The sequence below is a fragment of the Simochromis diagramma genome, unplaced genomic scaffold (genome assembly GCF_900408965.1).
Source record: "Simochromis diagramma unplaced genomic scaffold, fSimDia1.1 OVJJ01000692.1, whole genome shotgun sequence".
Classification (NCBI taxonomy): Eukaryota; Metazoa; Chordata; class Actinopteri; order Cichliformes; family Cichlidae; genus Simochromis; species Simochromis diagramma.
This window is the reverse complement of record NW_024387485.1, coordinates 863,673-882,526: the sequence shown is the minus strand read 5'-3', so window position 1 is coordinate 882,526 and position 18,854 is coordinate 863,673. Positions and strand designations below refer to the sequence as shown.

The 18,854-nt window shown below is 41.4% G+C and overlaps 1 protein-coding gene across 1 annotated transcript in view; it reads right to left on the bottom strand.

The window, feature by feature from the left end:
• LOC120724515 (golgin subfamily B member 1-like) overlaps positions 1-18,854 on the bottom strand; it is a 39,554-nt gene that overhangs the window by 16,206 nt on the left and 4,494 nt on the right. Inside the window, 17 exon segments of the mRNA XM_040016742.1 lie at positions 97-201; positions 282-450; positions 2,715-2,824; positions 3,358-3,491; positions 5,438-5,561; positions 6,471-6,622; positions 11,490-11,640; positions 11,738-11,829; positions 11,916-12,033; positions 13,407-13,522; positions 13,692-13,995; positions 14,338-14,451; positions 14,535-14,657; positions 14,742-14,918; positions 15,103-15,258; positions 16,483-16,596; positions 16,789-16,923. Coding sequence (XP_039872676.1) covers positions 97-201; positions 282-450; positions 2,715-2,824; positions 3,358-3,491; positions 5,438-5,561; positions 6,471-6,622; positions 11,490-11,640; positions 11,738-11,829; positions 11,916-12,033; positions 13,407-13,522; positions 13,692-13,995; positions 14,338-14,451; positions 14,535-14,657; positions 14,742-14,918; positions 15,103-15,258; positions 16,483-16,596; positions 16,789-16,923 — 2,394 coding nt within the window.

Below are 18,854 nucleotides of genomic sequence, written 5' to 3'. Positions count from 1 at the left end.
GAAATTAGGGAGGAAAAACACCATTGGCACCTTTTTCTTAATCTTTACAGGCAAAACAACGAAAATCTTAAAAAATCTTTATCTTTTCAAGCATACCTTCTCTTTCAGCACACTCAGCTTTTGTGTGAGATCCATAACTTCTGCTTTCAACTCAGAGCATTGTTTCTCTGATGTAGCGTATTTCATGGAAATGTTCTCAAACTGAAAAAAACAAAACAACACATTTAAAGACTGAAAAATGGCAAATCATAACACAACGAAAAAAGGAGCCCAGCTCTTACAGTGTGCTCAGTCTGAAGGAGCTTGTCAGACAGCTCTTTGCACTGAATGTCTTTTTCACTCAGTGATTGTCGAAGGCTGCTGATGAGCTCAAGTTTCTCAGATGTCTTGGCCAAAGTATTCTCCTTCTCAATCAGGGAACTTTGCAGGCACTCCTGTGTGTCAGTCAGCCTAAAGAAAAAAGTGACAATCGAATGAAGGAAGTCTTGAAAATAATTAAAATCTTACAGTTCATATATTAATGTCTTGTGATCTAAACCATCACAAAGGACCAAAGCCATACTCTAGCCAAAACGTAACCATAAAAATCAAGTCTTTAACCCCAATGAAAAACTCATTCACTCATCTTGACTCTTTAGATGTCTGCAACCCACAACCCGCCCACTCTAAACAACCATGTTTTCCACAATCACACACACAATCATTTAGTGAGTGCATAGCAGTCCTTTTCCAAACTAATAAGTTTATGATTGCCGACATGGCAAAACATGTACTACAAACATGGATTACACTCTATTTGAACATTCAGTGCACTAGCTTATTGTTAAAAAGTGAAATCCTCTCATTAATAGCCATAAATTAGACTAAATTAGATGATGTGAAGTAAGAGCTAGCTTGTTGACCAAAATTTGTCTGAACCATCTGACCCCAATTTAATCAAGTAGCTACTTAATGGTTTGGTGTAATAAAATCCTCTCGAATAACAATGTTGAACATAACCCAGAAACACCTCCTTTTACATTTACTATCTTTTGTTAAAAACACTTGTTGGTGGTTGAGCTTTATCGGCTAAAACTGACTGTGGACACCATCTGTAACGGTGGTACTAAAAGTATTTGTCAAAGCACTTAGGCTACGTTCACACTGCAGGCGAAAGCGCATCAAATCCGATTTTTTTGACCCTATGCGACCCATATCCGATCATGGTATGACAGTGTGAACGGCACAAATCCGATATTTTCAAATCCGACCTGGGTCACTTTCGTATGCGGTACTGAATCCGATACATATCCGATGTTTTAGAAAGCGACTGCTGTTTGAATGGTCATGTCGCATTAAATCCGTCTTTTACGTCACCGACACAAGACACACTAATTATCAGCACCGGAGAAGACATCGCAAACGCTTACTGGCCATCCGGTGAAACTGCTGGGAAGACAACGTGAACATTTTATTTGTACTGTATAATCTGCAGATTCTGACAGAAATCTGCAACTATCCTTTGAAGCACCGCTCCTCTCTAAAACAGCAATAAGGATCATTATTAGGTTATTTACATTATTATGTGAATAACAAAATAACTTAAAGCAAAAATTGGGAAACGTAAAGTCCGAAGTCTTTATATTAAGGGCCATCGGTCAAACAATATTGTTTGCTTTGGGTCTAAACAGAGCACGTTGTGTGTGATGTCTTCTTTTGTGCATGCGGGCCGCTTTGAGCGCTCACACTAGAGCGCGTTTGCTGTCGCATTTTAGTTGTAGTGTGAACGAGCAGACAAAAAAAAAAAAAAAATCGGATTTGATCAAAAAATCGGAACTGAGCATTAAGACCTGCAGTGTGAACGTAGCCTTTGTGGAATTACTAAGGCGGGAAATATCAAGGCAAAGCAGTCTTGAAGAGAAAAAAAAACAAAAAAAACAAAAAAAACTTGTTTCGCCCAGTTCTCGAGCTCGCAAAGCAACTGGCGTTTGTAATTAATACACTACATTAATTTAATCCTAAGTTTAAGGGTACTGCAAATTACCAATATTACTGAATCATTTGATGAACATCAAAAATATGTACGGGCGTTTACTACTTTATTAGTTCTATCTGTTCAGCTGCTCATAATGCAAATATCTAATCAGCCAGTCACATTTCACATTTCGTAGGCGTGGTCAAGACAACCTGCTGAAGTTCAACCTGAGCATCGGAACGGGAAAGAAAGGAGATTTAAGCGACAGACAGCCTTTATTTACAGATTTTACCCACACGACCATCTTTAGTCTTTACAGAGAACGGTTAAAATGGGCGAGTGAGCCTCGACTCACATTTGCATTCAGTTTGTAGGCAGCCTGAATGACCCACTGAGTACTGAACCTGTTGGTTTAACAGTCCTTGTTTTACTATCCGACTCATTGCAGCCAAAACTAAGTACAGGTTATTCTGGATGCTTTAATGTCGTTTATACACTTTGTTGGTGATATTACATTTTTGAATTATTGGTTATGCAACCCTGCAGCTACCTAGTTTACCGTGCATTGACCTCAAATAATTTATATAACACTTCTAACAATTACAGCACATATCACATACAGTCAGATGAACACTTCAGTTCCTTTTGCATGTCAAATAAACATAAACAAGTAAACATTTCTTGGTCAATGAACAGATGAAGAATTTCGATGTAGCACTGTAATCACAGTGAAGGGTTATGGTTTGAATAGTTAACTTACCCTTTGAGCTGTTCATTGAGACTGTTAACCAGCAGCTGATGCTTCTCTGCCTCTCTGCTTTGTTGACTTCTGACACTTGCAAGTTGGCTCTGCAGTTTGTCTGACTCGTTCTGCAGCGGCAGAAAACCAAACATCAATAAATAACACAAAGATCGTCACTGGATGAAGACATCTGCACTGCACACAAACGTGGATGACAGCAGACCTGCTGAAAACAACAGAACATGAAATCTGTTACTGCTATCATCAGTCATCTATTTGTGTGGACCACGCATGTGATGCAAAGGAACTTTGTAAATGTCAAAAGATCAGCAGTGTGAATACAGACAATCTGTGAGCTTTGTGCTTTGAACGTTACTTGACAAACGTATCCAAGGTTAAATAAGCACACCACACCATTAGCAATCACCGCCAGAGGTGCTCTCTAACGCACACAGACATGAGTGACCCAACACACCTGAGAGACCCAATTTGGCTGCTCATCTTCATCTACATCAAACGTCACCTGTGTTAGAAGGTTTTGTTACAAAATCCCATTCCATGCAGTTCACTCATCGTTTACTCAACAGTTGGTATGTTATACAAATGCTGCTGTCAGTTAACCCTGGGATAGCACATATGGTGTGTTGTTGGATGGAGTTACCTGTAATGCCTCTATACGGGCCTGCAGCTGCAGTCGATCCTCCAGGTCCTGGCAGCGCTCCTCCAGGCTCAGTATCTGCTCCTGTAGTTGGTTTCTTTCCAGCTCCAGCTCCTCCACAACAGACCGCAGGCCATCTGGAATCAATAGGAGGGAGAATAAACACTAGGTATACAAAAACAGGCTGGTAAGGTACAGTTAGCTGTAATGATTCACAGGGTAAATTCCACCGCTCTAATTTTAGCAGCAGAGCAAACTCTAAAAGGAAATGCAATATTTTAATCAATGCATTTTTGACATTTATAGAAATACTGTTTTCATTCACTTATTTTTTCCTTTTTTAAATTTCTGATCAAATATTTGAAAAAATTCAAAGCCTAACCCATCGTTGCTAACTAAACTTAAAAACTCTGCTTTAGTGGGAAAGCTGGGAAAAAGAAGGGATGCCCCAGACCAATATATCTGATCTTGACCAAACATCAAGCTGAACTGGGTCTCTCTAGCAAAGGGCTGATTGCAGAGGCAGGAAGCATCCCTGACAGGTTAATAATAATAATAATAATAATAATACAATGCCACTATTCATTCACTCTCACATTCACACACTGGTGGAGGCAGCTACAGTTGCAGCCACAGCTGCCCTGGGGCAGACTGACAGAAGCGAGGCTGCCATATCGCGCCATCGGCCCCTCTGGCCAACACCAGTAGGCGGTAGGTGAAGTGTCTTGCCCAAGGACACAACGACCAGGACAGAGAGCCCGGGGATCGAACCGGCAACCTTCCAGTTACAGATACGCTTCCCAACCCCCTGAGCCACGGTCGCCCCAAGTTGCCAGTCTATGCAAGGTTAACAAATCTGTTGCTGAGAAATTCCAAATAGTGAAAAAGTTCCTGCAAAAGAGCACAGGCGCGCACTGACCTCGCTTTTATATACAACCAGCTGAAAAACAGCAGATTGAATCTCTTATTACAAAGAGATGAGTCGCCAACGAGTTGTGCTCATCAGCACAGACTGACTTAGATTGATTGTAATGTATGGCAACAAGGTATTTAAAAGTTAGCTAAAATGGTTTTAGTTTGGCTTTGACAACAGAAATAAAACCAAGAACTCGACTTTTGGTTGGTAATTCAGACCAACAGAATACAGCGGTCTTACCCTCTAAACGGGTCTACACAAACAGTAACGAGTACAGCTTCATTAAATACTGGCATCAGATCAGTACTATCAGCCCAGGGGTCCGTACCATGTGAGAACTGGAAACAGTTAGATTGGTGCATCCCTTGGAAAAAGGAGGATTTTCTTCTTATAAAAAAGAAGAATCCAGAAATCCAAAATTTAAAATTTAAGAAAACTGCATCTCCTAAGAGTATAGAATAATTCACTGACAACTTCATTTACTGATTATGAGGCAGGGTGTGAAATAGAATTTCAGTGCTTATCCACAAACAACCAAAAAAGACACCAGTCAGTTTTCCAAAAGTCCTCAGTCATTAATTCTAATCTTCATTATAGTGCTTTTACTTTTGGGTGATCTTTTTTTCCCCAAATGCTGGTGTATTTTTTGGTTTTATGACAGCAACAGTGCAGAAGACAGGATGGAGAAGAATTAAAGAAAAGGAGGTGATCATGCACACGACCAAAATATAAAAATAAAACTTACCACAGATGGAAAGCATCTTGCCACCTACATTTATATCATGTCACAATCAGTTCATTAAGACACAAACACTAGCCAGCTCAACCAGCATGCACATGTCCCCAAAACACTGGAAACTGAGTCACATGAATGAGAAGCAAAATATAAAAGTGAAGGTGCTCAATGTCAGGTTTTTCTTCATATGGCGGGAATGAACTTAAACTGTAGCTTTTCTGTGTAAGCAGAAATAAAAGCAAGCTAATCCCTGTTCCTACAGTCACAGCAGTCGGAGGTTAGACGACAAACAGAATAAACCAACCAGCACCAACAATCCAGTGCTTAATAAACTAAGTCATGGTGAAAACACAAAGACAGCTCAGGCCTCCCAAAGTAATGTGCAGGTGACTGTGTGCATGCCAGTGGAAACTGTCCAGCGGGTCTCACACCTGTGTCAGGAGTACTGTACTCGGGCCACCAACCTCCCATGTTCTCCCCTTCCATTGGAGTGGTACTCTCTGAGATACTTCGAGGATCCTGAAACGGGGCCTGCCCATGGAGCTCAAAGTCCTCCTGCCAGTGCAAAAGTTTGTTGTAGCAGGGGATTAGATTTTAAGCAATCGTTTGACATTTAGGAAAAAAAGGCAAACTGTTTTTGCAAGTCTACTGTGTACAAGGCAAACAAGATCAAGCAGGCAGGTAGCGAGATTATTCTTCCTCTTTGAATAAAGTAAGCTTCCTGTTCTCTGTTATTAACTAAAAATAGAAAACTGGTATCCATCCATCCATTTTTTTTTAACTATATATACATTTTTAGACACTAGTAGAGACTAGAGTAGTCCAGCACAATCCATAGTTGAAAAACTGATCCGTATTTACAGCAGACCTTGTTACCCTCAATTATTTATTTTAGCTCCTTTTCCTCTCCTTTGAAGCCGGCTTATTGCTGAGCTCTGTGTGCTGCTCACATTAGGGATACCTGCTCTCACTGACATCAAGAGCAAAATGTGAAGAAACTGGGTGAAAAGGGGAGATTATGCTATTCTCAATGAAACTCAGACCAGTGAATATCTTTTGGTGTTTAATTGCAGTTAAATAAACTAAAGCTATTATTTTTGTTTGCCTTTCTAAAGGATAACGCTCATTTTGCTGATGATTCCATGCATGTAGTGTTCAGCTCCCTGTAAAACCTTGTATTAATGTTAACATGAAAAACACTTCAAAATAACAATCGCAAAAAGGATTTTAAAAAGGCTGTTGTGAAACCGTTTTTTTCTAGGTCTGCCCTGAGCTGCAGGATTTGATCTGAACAGGATTTATTTCATAAAGAAAATGTTGCAAGACTCAGCTTCTGAAAATAACTGCAGACTGGTTGATATTAAGCTGTACAGTTAGCCCCGCTCATTCTTCAGCAAATGTCTGAGGCTGTGCTGGTATAACCATGATACAGCCACAGAAACGTCTATAATAAGAGCCGCCTACCTGCAGACTTCGCTGGGATGGAAGCGCCAGCTTCTTGGCCCTGTGCTGGTCGAGCCCCCGAGCTTGAGCCAACTCCTCCTCCAACTCCTGCTGCCGAGTGACCAGTGCTGGATCGGAGCAGCCAGGAAAGAACCAGTCATCCTCAATCAGTTTTGTGCCACAGGGAAAGGGGAATGATGGGTTGGATTGAGGGTGTATTTACGGATGGGAAGTGAGTTTAAAGTGGACTAGACAGAATTATCATAGTGTGGAACAGGATAATATTTTTGAAGACAGGATGACAGAGATGGAGAGTTGACAAGAAGTATGATGGCATGAATGATGCTGGTGGTTTGGTGAGACACTTTCAACACCACAAACATACTCTGTGACAAAAAAACAGTTTAATCCAATAGTATAGGCAACGAGAGCGACAGTAAGACTGCAAGAGAAGTACAGCAATGACAAGAACTGAGGATGGAGAAATGGAAAGTTACTCCAGGTGTTTATGCACTTGTGTATTTGCATAAGGTAGTGAACCTGAGAAACACTTCAAAAGCAGCATTCTGGTCAGAGCCATGCACACCTAATTTGCATAGCAAAGAAACACACATTTAAACAAGTGGGAAACAGGGAGGAAGGAGAAAACCCATCTTTATGAGTCACATTCAAAGCGAGTGCTTCATCACTGTGTCTTCGAAATGAAGAGCAGACAGAAACACCAGGCAGGTGCATATCTGAGGGGACTCTGATGGTGCTTTGACTTGTATTTTCATTTAGCAGCAAAGGATTCAAGAAGGGCAACGTCAAAATTATTACAACTAAACATGTTCCCATCTGTTTTGTGACGACAGGTCAATTTTTGACACGTTGGGAGGAAAAAGGGGGGCAGCTCGTAGCAAAGGGTGGGGCAGGAAAAGGAAAGGAGTTCTGTGTGTTAACCGCGGTCAGTGTGGGTTCAGTGCACAAGCGGATTTAAACAAAAATGTATCAACCTAATTTTAACAGCGTAGCCAAAACAATCATGACCCTCTGCAGCGGAATAGAGCCAGTCTGCCACATGCTGGGCATTTCACCCACACTGACTACAGCAGAGCAGATTACAGTAAAGCACATGCAAGTTCAGCAGAAACGTGAGCATTATGCATGATTATGCATCAAGTCAAAATAGTGCTGTGAAATCAATTTTGTTTTCCTAAAATTGATTTTGGTTTTCTGTCACACATGGATGAAATGTCAGTGAAGTGGAACACTCAAATTACCTTTTTTGCAGGGTTTTTATTGATTTATGAGGTTGACCCTTATTATTTGAGATCACGTCATTATTGTCAACTACACTTGATTGATTCATGAAATTAATACGCTGTGACACCACTAATCAAAATCAGGAGGAACAATTAGTACGTAAGAGACCATCAGCCATTTTTCTTTGAGTATGATGTTGGCTTCATCTAACTAGGATTAAAGAAGACTCATTTGCATGTTTACCACTGTGATAACATTCTAGATTATTCAAGCAGTGCTTTGGATTTTATAACAGCAGTATCATGTGATAAAACTGCATTAAAAAAATATATACTCCCATGTTAAAACCAAAAAAAAAAAAACCCTGATACATTTTGTAATAAACGTTTCCAGATTTACAATAATGAGCTTAACTGAAGCTTGATTCTTATTGCTGACAAAAATCCAGCCTGTAATGATGAGGCTTGTGCATATTTTAAAAGCTAACTAACATTTTAGGATCACTCACTTAAAGATAATACCTGCTATGTCTGTCTCTGACAAGCTGAGTGGGACTATGTTGCTGAGCAGTAATACAGATGTTTCACAGATGTTTCACATTTCTGAGTATGAAATGTGCCATCTGAAGCAGAGGTGGCATGCATATTTTCACATTTAAAAACAACAACAAACAAACAGAAAACAAAAACAAAACAAATATCCAAATCCCCAAATTGAAAAGCACAAATACCTACACAATGACCGAGTATCTGAGGGCACTTGTGCATAGCTCTACTAAGCCAGGTGTGTCTGTCTGTATGGAGGATAGGCTCTGGTGTCAGCCTTGTAGCTCTGATGAGGTTATATGCATTAGTCTTTTTAATAGGGTTAGTGCAAACCTACCATCCCACCACAATAGAGCAGCAATTTTCTTTAATTATATTTGAGACCAGTTCATTATTGTTGGTGATTTCAGATATCTTAGCACACCAGAAATCAAAAGTTGAGAAGAAGAAACAGAAAGACAGAAGAAAACAAAAGGGTAAAGAATGGAAAAGAACAACACGGGACAGAGAAAGGAAGAGACTAAACTAAACAGCAGACTCGAACGTGCAGCATGACACTGTACTGCCTGTCGTTTCCACCAGCAAATGCAAAATTCAGGGAAACTCCAGGCAGTACAGTGTGCACGAGCTGCACTGGAGGTTTGGAGGAGCCTGCATGCACAAAACTGATGGGAAACTGTTCTGGGTGGCTGCTCCCATCCCTGGAGCAGGGGCTGGACAGGGAGAGTGGGGAGGGGGTGGAGGTCCATGAGATGGGAGGCAGCACAGAGTAAACCAAATCTCGCCAATGACAACAGTGAGGATGGGGAAAAATGAAGAAAACAAAGTACTGTTCAGTCAAACAACACAGGAACATGACGAAAATGGTAAAACAAGCTAGCTCTATGAGAAAAACAAAGTGTGTGAAATATATTTGAAATGATTCCATTTAGTCCAGTCCTCTCCAGACTGAAGTTGACTCAGAGTTTATCAAACATTAACCCTCTGGGGTCCAGGGTATAACTGGCTGTTTTTGACTACTTTTGATTTTACGTCTATATTTCACCTTTAAACACGGTTTATCTTGCCTGTTTGGCATCATTCTTTTCAGCAATCTACCTTTGGAGGCTTTTTTGGAGCAACTGTGACATTCACTAGTAGAGCTGACACACAAAACAAAACAACGACTACACTACACACTAACTATAGCCTCCGAACACGCTAAACATCACAAATCTCTCACATGTGAAAACTCGCTCTCTCTCTCGCTGGTGTCACTCCTAAAACTTCCCCCTCTTCCTAAACAACCAAGTGCCACATGTTGCCATATAAGTTTTTTGATTGGTCAACATGGTACACTTTAACACCAATAGAAAAGGGGTGTTTTTACTTTTTTTTTTTTTTTTTAAATTTTGCTCGCAAGCAGAGAGTGTTTGCTAGTAGGGGTGCAACGATACTCGTATCGATATTGAACCGTTCGATACAGTGCTTTCGGTTCGGTACGCATATGTATCGAACAATACAAAATTTTTAATTTATTTTATCAACTTTCCTTCTGACGATGCTGTCTGTGTTGAGCGCTCAGTGGATCTGCGCTCGACAGTGCAGCCTAGGCGGAGTAGTCGAACGCAGATTCACTGAGCGCAGGGCAAGCTAGCGAGACAGAAGTTAAGCTCTCCTTGCAACATGGCAAATTGAACCTCCCCCACCCTCATTCAGATCTGCCGTTTGGAACTATTTTGGTTTTCATGTGAAGTATGACCCTGAAGGTAAGCGCGTCATGGACTAAAGTAAAACAGTATGTTGGATGTGCCATGCAATGCTCAATGGTGGGAACTAGTGCGTTAGCGCAGTTAGCTCGTTAATGTGTTGGCCATCCAGCCCCACGCACGGGGCGATCCGCGGTAGCTCGTTAACGGAGATTTGCCGTGTTGTGGCGTTAACGTCATTTCAACGAGATTAACCTGAAAGCACTAGTGGGAACACAACGAATATGACTGCACATTTACATCATCCTAGTGCAAAGACAAGTGGAAGCAGACAAAAACAACAAGCACGCATGCTACAAACTTTAGCCGAGTCATTTAGACAGCTGTTAGCACATGATTCTCCTTATGGGGACCTGATATGTTTAATATGCTGCTGAGAATATAGCCCAGAAGAAGCGTATAGTATAGCTTTTATTTTGGAAAGAGCCATTTCTCTGTAATAAACTCTCTTTTCCAAAGATGAGTGATTTCTCCATCAGATAGATTTATTTTTATTACTTTGTTGTTTCAGCAACATTAAATTTAAAAAACTGTACTTTTGAGTTAAAATATATATTTATAATTTTAATAAATGACAAATTTAAAAAAGCATGAACTTTTTTTTGTATCGAAAAAATATCGAACCGTGACACCAAAGTATCGAACCGAACCGTGAATTTTTTGTATCGTTGCACCCCTATTTGCTAGCGCTCTCCTTAGAAAATGACATTTTTACCGTTCTTTCTGCAGTAAACACCACTGTTTTATTCAGAAAAAACATTGCGTGTATTTTTTATCTTAACTCCGGTTTTACATGCCCTATCACCACAATTTAAAAACCGGTGTATAGTTTTAAGTCTGCACTTTCGACCCAAGTGGAAATGGAGACTGTGGGTCGCTGCATCTTGTTGCTGTGTCGTCTTAAATTGGTCATGTGATTTTGACGCACCGGCACATCCGTCGACCCCAGAGTGTTAATGGAGATCGGAGGCACAGTAATGCCAGAACTGAACTAAAGTTTCCCCAAAACCACAGCTACCACTAAGGTAACTTGACTCTGACAGAACCCCGTGATCCACATTTGTGTTAACAAACAAAACGCCAAAAATGTAGACATCAGAGTTTTTGTTTTATAGTAACACTAAGTTCCTTTTTAGATGCTAACAGAGGATGTGTACTCTGATATACTAACGGGTTTAAGAATGACTAAATGATTAAAGTCGAATTTTGAGGAACAGAAATACAGCATAACTTTAAAGTATTAAAGAACAGGTTTTACTACTGTCGTATTAAGTACTGCGAGTCTTTTCTTGCATTTATGAAAAAGTTTTGTTTTTAGGTTCCTCACATATATGAATGTCAGCAGACGTGTGTCGTTATTTCACACTGGCTGAGGATTTCTGAGCAGATTAACTGTGACTCTGATGTTCACCCTGCTTCTACCTCCTAGCTATAACTGATCCCACCATCATTAGCTAATTTGATCTAAATGAGTTTGACTCATCCTCCAGCAAAAGTCTTACCCTCTCTTTCCTCCTCCATGTGGCTGATACGGAGGGACAAGGCAGCCTTCTCCTCCCTGGCCCGGTCTCTGGCACTGACCACCTCAGCTACCATCTCCTGCCACTCCAGCACCTGGCTCTGAGTGTCATCAGCGCTGCCTGATTCACTTGCCTACGTTCAGCAGGTGCAAAAAGGAATAAGAGACCATCCGTGAGTATTAAATGTAAAACAAAAGCAGCAGGTTTAAGAAAGCGTTTGGGTGCTAGACCTGAGAGGCAGCCCTCTTGGTGAACTGCTCCAAGTCTGCCTGTAGTGTCCTCTGTTGCTCCTCATACACCACCAACTTTGCCTCCAGCATTTCTAACGATAACATCGAACAAAAATAATGTTCATTTTTGAACTGAGGATTTCCCTAAAGCGTTTTCCGGAAAGTTTAATTTTATTACCGTTTTTTGCTTTAACCTCCTCGTATTGCTCCACCTTCCAGAGGTTTTCTTCTCTCTCCTCCTCGAGTGCAGTGATGCGACTCCGCAGGGCAGTCAGGTCTGGGGGAGCAACTCCAGCCTAAATAGAGTCAAACGTGTCTGTTTACTTGGCAGCTTTGCTTACCAAAGGACTTTCAGCATTTTGACGCGTTTTCGATTTTCACTCTGGATAACAAACTGAAAACGGCGTCCTGCAGACGATCGGCTGATATAAAAGGAAAACGGATAACGTGACGGATGCTGCATCAGCTTTATGGTCATGACGAGCAGCGCGAGCAGTAACGAGCTCAAATCTAAAAACAGGTATCGTTTTAACAACGCCAAAGAGAAAGCGATCTCTCTCCCTACAACTCAGAACAGTGTTATATCCTGTAAGACACAGGATACAGGATTCAACACTGTGAAATGAACTCTAAATCTACAAACAGTGGTCCCTCGCTGTATCGCGGTTCTCCTGTCGCGGCCTCGCTGTTTCCCGGATTTTTTTGTGTGCAATTTACCATGGTTTTTAATTTTTTTTTTTTTAATTTTTTTTTTTTTTTTACAGCACTTTATGTTCTGCATCCTGATTGGCTGTAGACCACTGTCAATCACTCTCCTCCGTGCTGTGTCTCCTGTACTTTACAGAACGCGTTCAGTTTGTCAAATCTACATAAATCTCTGATCGCCAGCAGTGTGGCTCTGAAGTGCTGGACTTTTTGTTAGTAAGTTTTCTCCCCAACAAAAACAATCTCGGCGAAACGCTTTGGACCGTCAAAGGCAGCTGCTGTTGGTTTCGTTCTATAACACTGGACTTATTTTTCTATGAAGGTTTGAAGTTTGTGTTTAAACAAGAGAGAAAAGTGTGAAAATGTTCATGCCTGTCTGAGAAAAGCGTATAAAGTGTGTAGTGAGGGGTTTAAAACATCTATAATAATTGTAAAAAACATAAAGTTGGCTACTTCGCGGATTTTACCTGTCGCGGGTTATTTTTAGAACGTAACTCCCGTGATAAACGAGGGAGCGCTGTAGTATAGTACACCATAAACATCTACATTTCTATGTTTTATTGAAAAAGATTGCATACAATTGTAACATTTATACTTGAATAACTGCTGGTTTTATCATTCATAGCTCAACAATCAGTGGCTTCTCTTGACTGCAGGAGTTATTTTCTTCAGCAGTGCTGTGCAAACGTTTTGAACAGCCCTTATTTCTTTATGTTTCATGTATGTTTGACCAAAACAGAGTTGTACAAGCCTGAAACCTGATATCTGGACTGACCATCTTTATTCAATACAGCCTGACCTCACTTTTCTTGTTCTGTGAAGGTCACGCCATGACGGTCTTCCACTGGGGTTTTTTTTTTCCCCTTTTACTGCACTGGCAGTGAATTTGGGATCTTTGCCATAAGCACAGCACAAAAGCACAAAATGCTTTGTCCATCCGACTTGGACAACTTGAAACCCTCACCTGGCTTCTCTTCAGTTCCTCCTCCAGCTGTCTGATTCGACTTTTAGACCAAGCTTTCATTTTTAGGAACTTGGCCTCTGATCTGCTGGCTTCATCTGTTTTCTGCTTTGCTTGTGCTGCAAAAACAACAAAAGAAAAGGTTTGAAGCACTGAAAGAATTTGAAAATGTCCTCATGTTCTGCTGCATTTTGTGAACAAACTAAACATTCCCAGGATGTACATGGGAAAACGACACAAACTGAACTCTGAAGGAGTTCAGATAAATCATCAAAATGAAGAACCAACCTTCCAGCTCAGCTATCCTCTGAATGGAAGCTGAATCTGTGAGCACATTTCCACTTCCTGATGCCTCCTGACTGGCAGGTGGTGCTGCTGCCTGGGCTCTCCTCAGGTCCTCCAGCTGCCTCATGAGATCCTGTTGGGTTTGATCCAGCTGTGCTTGATGCTGCTCGGTCATTCGCTGCACCTCTGCCTGCTGCTTCTCCATCAGGTCACGGAGTTGTGCTCGCATCACATGCTTCTCTGCCTCCATTTTGGATTCAAGGCTCTCTCGCTCGACTTGTAGCCTCTGCAGCCGCTCTGAGAGTTCCTGCGTGGACAAAGTATTTGTTCCACATAAGTTCCAAGGTGTCATTATTTCAAGAGAGGTTAAAGAATTTCTACGAAACAACAATAGAGAATGTTCTATAGGCTGAATGAAAAGTGTCTGTCTGAAACAAGCTGTTTTAGCCCCTCCCCCTGAGCTCGCTACATGTAAGCAACATTAGGGATATTTCTTCTCTGGTCTGAAAACGAGTGTTTACAACAGTCTGAAGCTGCGTTTAAGCTCAAAGACATTTATTAAATATGGAAATTGATCTTTTTGACAGAAAACAAGGAAAAACACCAACGTCTTTATTGAGACGCAAACAGGAGTGGCGAGTCTGCTAACCTTTATCTGCTGATCTCTCCCGTCCACCTCTCCCTGGAGAACATCAATGACCTGAGTTTTACCCAGCAGCACTTCCTCTTTCTCATGAAGCTTCTGTTTTAGAGCCTTCAGAAGCTGAAAAGGAAAGCACAGATTCACAAACAACACAAAAATTCCAACTTCTTTTAGTTGCATGAACTCCTGACTGTCTGTGTTACCTGCTCCAAGTCTGCACTGGCATCTGACTTGGCTGCTAGCTTGAAGAGCTCCTGTTCATGCATCTGGTTGATCTCCATCAGCTGGCTGTCCTTCTGAATGATGATGTCTTTGAATGTCTGGATCTATAAACAAGCACACGACTCATTGTGAACCCGAGACAGCTAAATTCTACAAAAGAAGCTGTATTGTCCTCTTTGAAAACCTACATTCTGCTTGTACATGCTCTCCTTTTGGCTGTACTGCTCCTTCTCTGTAGCCAGCAGGTCTTTGAGGCTGTCTGTCTGCTCCTGCAGCAAACTGTAGCGCTCCTCTGCTTCCCCCACTTTCTTAGTCAAGCTCTGTACCAGCAACTGCAGCTCCTGCATCGCCCCGCCGTCCTCAGCCTGGGGGGACAGAACACATGACAGTGACCGCATCTCTGACAAAATGCAAGACATCGCCTGTTGTGACTCAGCTGTAATCCATTTTCTTCTACTTTTCTAACTTTGTCTGCCTATTATTAATACGTGCAATATTTACAAAGAAAAACGCAGTGAGATGATTCTACATGCTCAAAGCATTTATGACCTTCTGTGGTGGTGCAGGTGTGATGGGCTGATCTCCAGCCAGCGCTGTTTGCAGGTGGACAATGTAGGCCTCTTTTTCTGCCAGTTTCTTGTCCTTCTCTGTCAGCATAGTGTCCATTTCTTCACCACGCTGCCGCTGAGACTCCAACTCCTTCATCTACACAAAGTATTGGTCAGAAAAATTAGATTTCAAAGTGTAAGCGTACACCTAGGGCTGTTCGATATAACGATATATATCGGATGACGATATAAAAACGTCTGTCGTTTCATTTTACGCTATCGTTTGTTTCGTGGTGTCGCAAAATAAACTGTTTACGGTAATATTTTTTCATGGTTTTGATGGTCACTGTAGTAAAGTTCTCTCTTTCTCTTATATTTAATATAACCACACTACGGACGGACAAGCGTTTGTTTTTATGCGTTGTCGTTAGCAACAACAACGGTAAAACCACCGCATGTCCGCTTGTTTATGTTCCACATAAACCTTTCACAATAAAGCTCAAGATCCTGTTGAGACTTTTCAAAATAAACTGAATCACGTGAAAGAGCAGATTATTTACGGATGAGAAGTAAAAAAGAGCCGCCAGGTGCTAAAAAAGAAACCTTAGACTCAAACGTTGGAACAGGCTTTTCCCCGCAGCACGCCGTGTAATAAACACTCACAAAGAAAACGGCGGCCGTTACAACTTATGTCTAAAAATGTGTCGTTTCATGCATCGGTTAAAACACTCGACTCCAGCTACATGACGCGCAGCTGGAAACACTTCACGCAAGTCGAGCTGCCCGAGATTCACAGACTTTACAGAAAATGTTACATTTTTGTGATTTATATCGTTATCGGACGATAGATGTCTTATATCGGGATATGAGGTTTTGGTCATATCGCACAGCCCTACGTACACCTCAGGATATGTCACAACAGAAAAAGAAATGAATACATCCGTTTGCTCAGTGGCACCATTGTGGGTGCTGTCTGCGCATATTCATGGAGAGGATGATTATTCTGTAACTACAAGAAGAAATGAAGAAAAAAATATGGAGCCAGGAAAAGTAGAGTAAACTGGTGACATTTTTCCATAAATGTACTGGATTCATCTCTGTCGATACGAGCTGCGTTTCCTGCGGCCATTTCTTTGTTCTCTGCTGAAATTAGCTGCCGTTGCTGTTCTTCTGTTGTGATTATAATTCACATTAAGAAAGATAAATGTAATTATAAAAAAATAACTTCAAATAATTAAGTGGACGTGGTGGGGACACAGGGTAAGGCTAGTTAGGCCAAGACTAGCACATATGTGCGTTCCAACAATACTCCAAGTAACATCAGTGGGAAATATCTCATTTCCCTTTATCTGGTAGGCATCAGAATCAAAGTATGCTTTACTTTGGTTTCCAGTTCCACATCTCTTTGTCCAAGCTGCTGTTCTAGTTCATCAACCTTCTTCTTCAGCAGGACAATCTTGCCTCGACTGGCTTGCTCTCCTCCTTCTGATGAACCCTAAACTATGAAGAAAGCACTTTAACAACCCCAATGGAAACAGAGCAGAAACATGATTCAAATGGGATCCACATGGCATGACTGTGTCTGAGCTTATAAAGCCAATGGTGCACTGATCCGCTGGAAAACGTTTAGTATTTATTCATTTCTACGTTTAGCCCTTCAGTTCTGGATGTGCGTGCACATCTCCACCTTTTTGCCGTGTGTTGGTGTGCTCGGCCCCTGCTGCTTCTTCAGCTCCTCGAGCTGTGCCGTCAGAGACGTCACCTTGGCCTTGTTCTGCAGACGCAGTTTGGACAGTTTGGCTTCACAGGCCTCCTTCTCAGCCTGAAAACACAAAGAAGAACTTTAACTCCAGTTTAGTGCTTCGTTACGTCATCAGACCAGATGGTTTAACTGTAATATTTTAGGACACGTTAATAAAAAGTGAACTTTGGCAGCTTTAGATGTGTGTGTGTGTGTGTGTGTGTGTGTGGAAGCACAGCAAAGGTTTACAATGCAGGAAATGCTTGCACTCTCCTGTAGCGCGGTTGCTAAATCAAACACATTCCTGTCTTTACTGTGGATTGAAAGGCTTGACTGTTTAATATTTAACACAGTTGATGTTTCTCACTGAAAGATCCAAGTCAGAGAGCAGCTTTAAAAACAGTTTTGACCAATTGTGCCTGCCTCAGTCAGATACTAATCTCTGTCAGTCACCAGGAATATTCCATTTCCCAATCTATGTGATGACTCATAGGATTGAATAATTTAAGCACAGTCCTCATAAATCAAGGAACACCATGCAGAGTCCTGCACACTGGAAAAACTTGCTCATAGACTTAATCTTTGAAAAATGTATCCATCTGTGTACCCACATCCCCTTTTTTTGCTTGATTTTCTATCAAAACCTGAACATCTGTATCTGCACGCTACTCAAGAACACACTGACAGCCCAGTGTGAGGGCTCATTTTCAACTGCAAATGAGAAAAATCCATAAATAACAATGTGTAGTTGGAAATTAGCATATAGGTTCATGTTTAATTATTTTTTCTCTGGTTTTCTTCCTCTTGATATCTCCAGGACTGCTTTACTTGGCCAGTGCATTTCAACATAAACATATTAAATACATATATCTCAAAATCGAAAAGAATTAAGTCTGAGTTGAGTTCAGTTGTCTTGCCCATCTCTATCTAAGTGTACATCTCTAGCTATGGTGGCTACTGTATGATAAACAGCTGAGGCCACCATTTATAAATAGCGCGTGTCAGTCTCTATTTAAAACTAACAACTGTACCTTTAGAGGTGGAATTTGCAAACATTCATTCAGAATTTGCTTCTAATCTGATTCTAATACAGTTACAGTTAGAGTCGAGTGTCTGGACAATGGCAAATTTGCCTCTGTGTGCACAGAAGATTTTTAATCAAACAACCAAGATGAAACTCAAGATTTTCAGCTTCAACTCGAGGTGTTTAACCAAAGTCTTGTATCAACAGTTTAGGATTTACAGACATCTGTTCCCTCATCATTCCACGAGAAAGTAAGTAGATAAAAGATATGAAATTGAGTGAACTGAGCACTAAGGTTGAACTTGTATTGTAAAGATTCAATAAGAGATAGCAAAAAATAAATCGATAAACTGGTACATTCAGCCAATCCATCAAAGCCCAGACATGTCCACAAGCCTATCCAGAGGAACACAGACTTTTTCAGGCCGGCTGAGAATCTCTCCACCGTGTACGGGGTTGACCTGAGGGCCTCCTCCAAGTAGAACATGTACAAAACACCTCACCCAGAAAGCGTCAGGTCAGATGCCCAAACCACCTCTCAATATAGAGGAATAGCAGCTCTACGCTTCACACTTACCTTGCAGCAGCAGATTTGAGCAGGCACCTGTCTGCCCAGCCTTCTTCAGAATGATGTCAAAGTTCTGCTGGAGGTGGGAATTAAACTTCATGTGGACCCAGGCCACTGCAACATGCTCCCAGCTAGGGCTGGGCCATATCATACCGTTCACGGTAATACCGGTATAACGTTGGGCAACGATAAGAAAATGAAATACCGCGATAGAATATGGGTAAAACGCGCATGCACCGTGCCTTTGTTTACACATGGCGGAAAGAGCATGGCGGCGACGGAGAATGAGAAGGGTGAAAGTGGAACTGGTTTGGCTTTCGCCCGTCAGATACACAACAAAGCACTATTTTTGGTAGCGCATGCTAGCGGGCCGTCGTTATTACCGTGTTGTTTGGAAAATACGGCACACTTAAAATCATC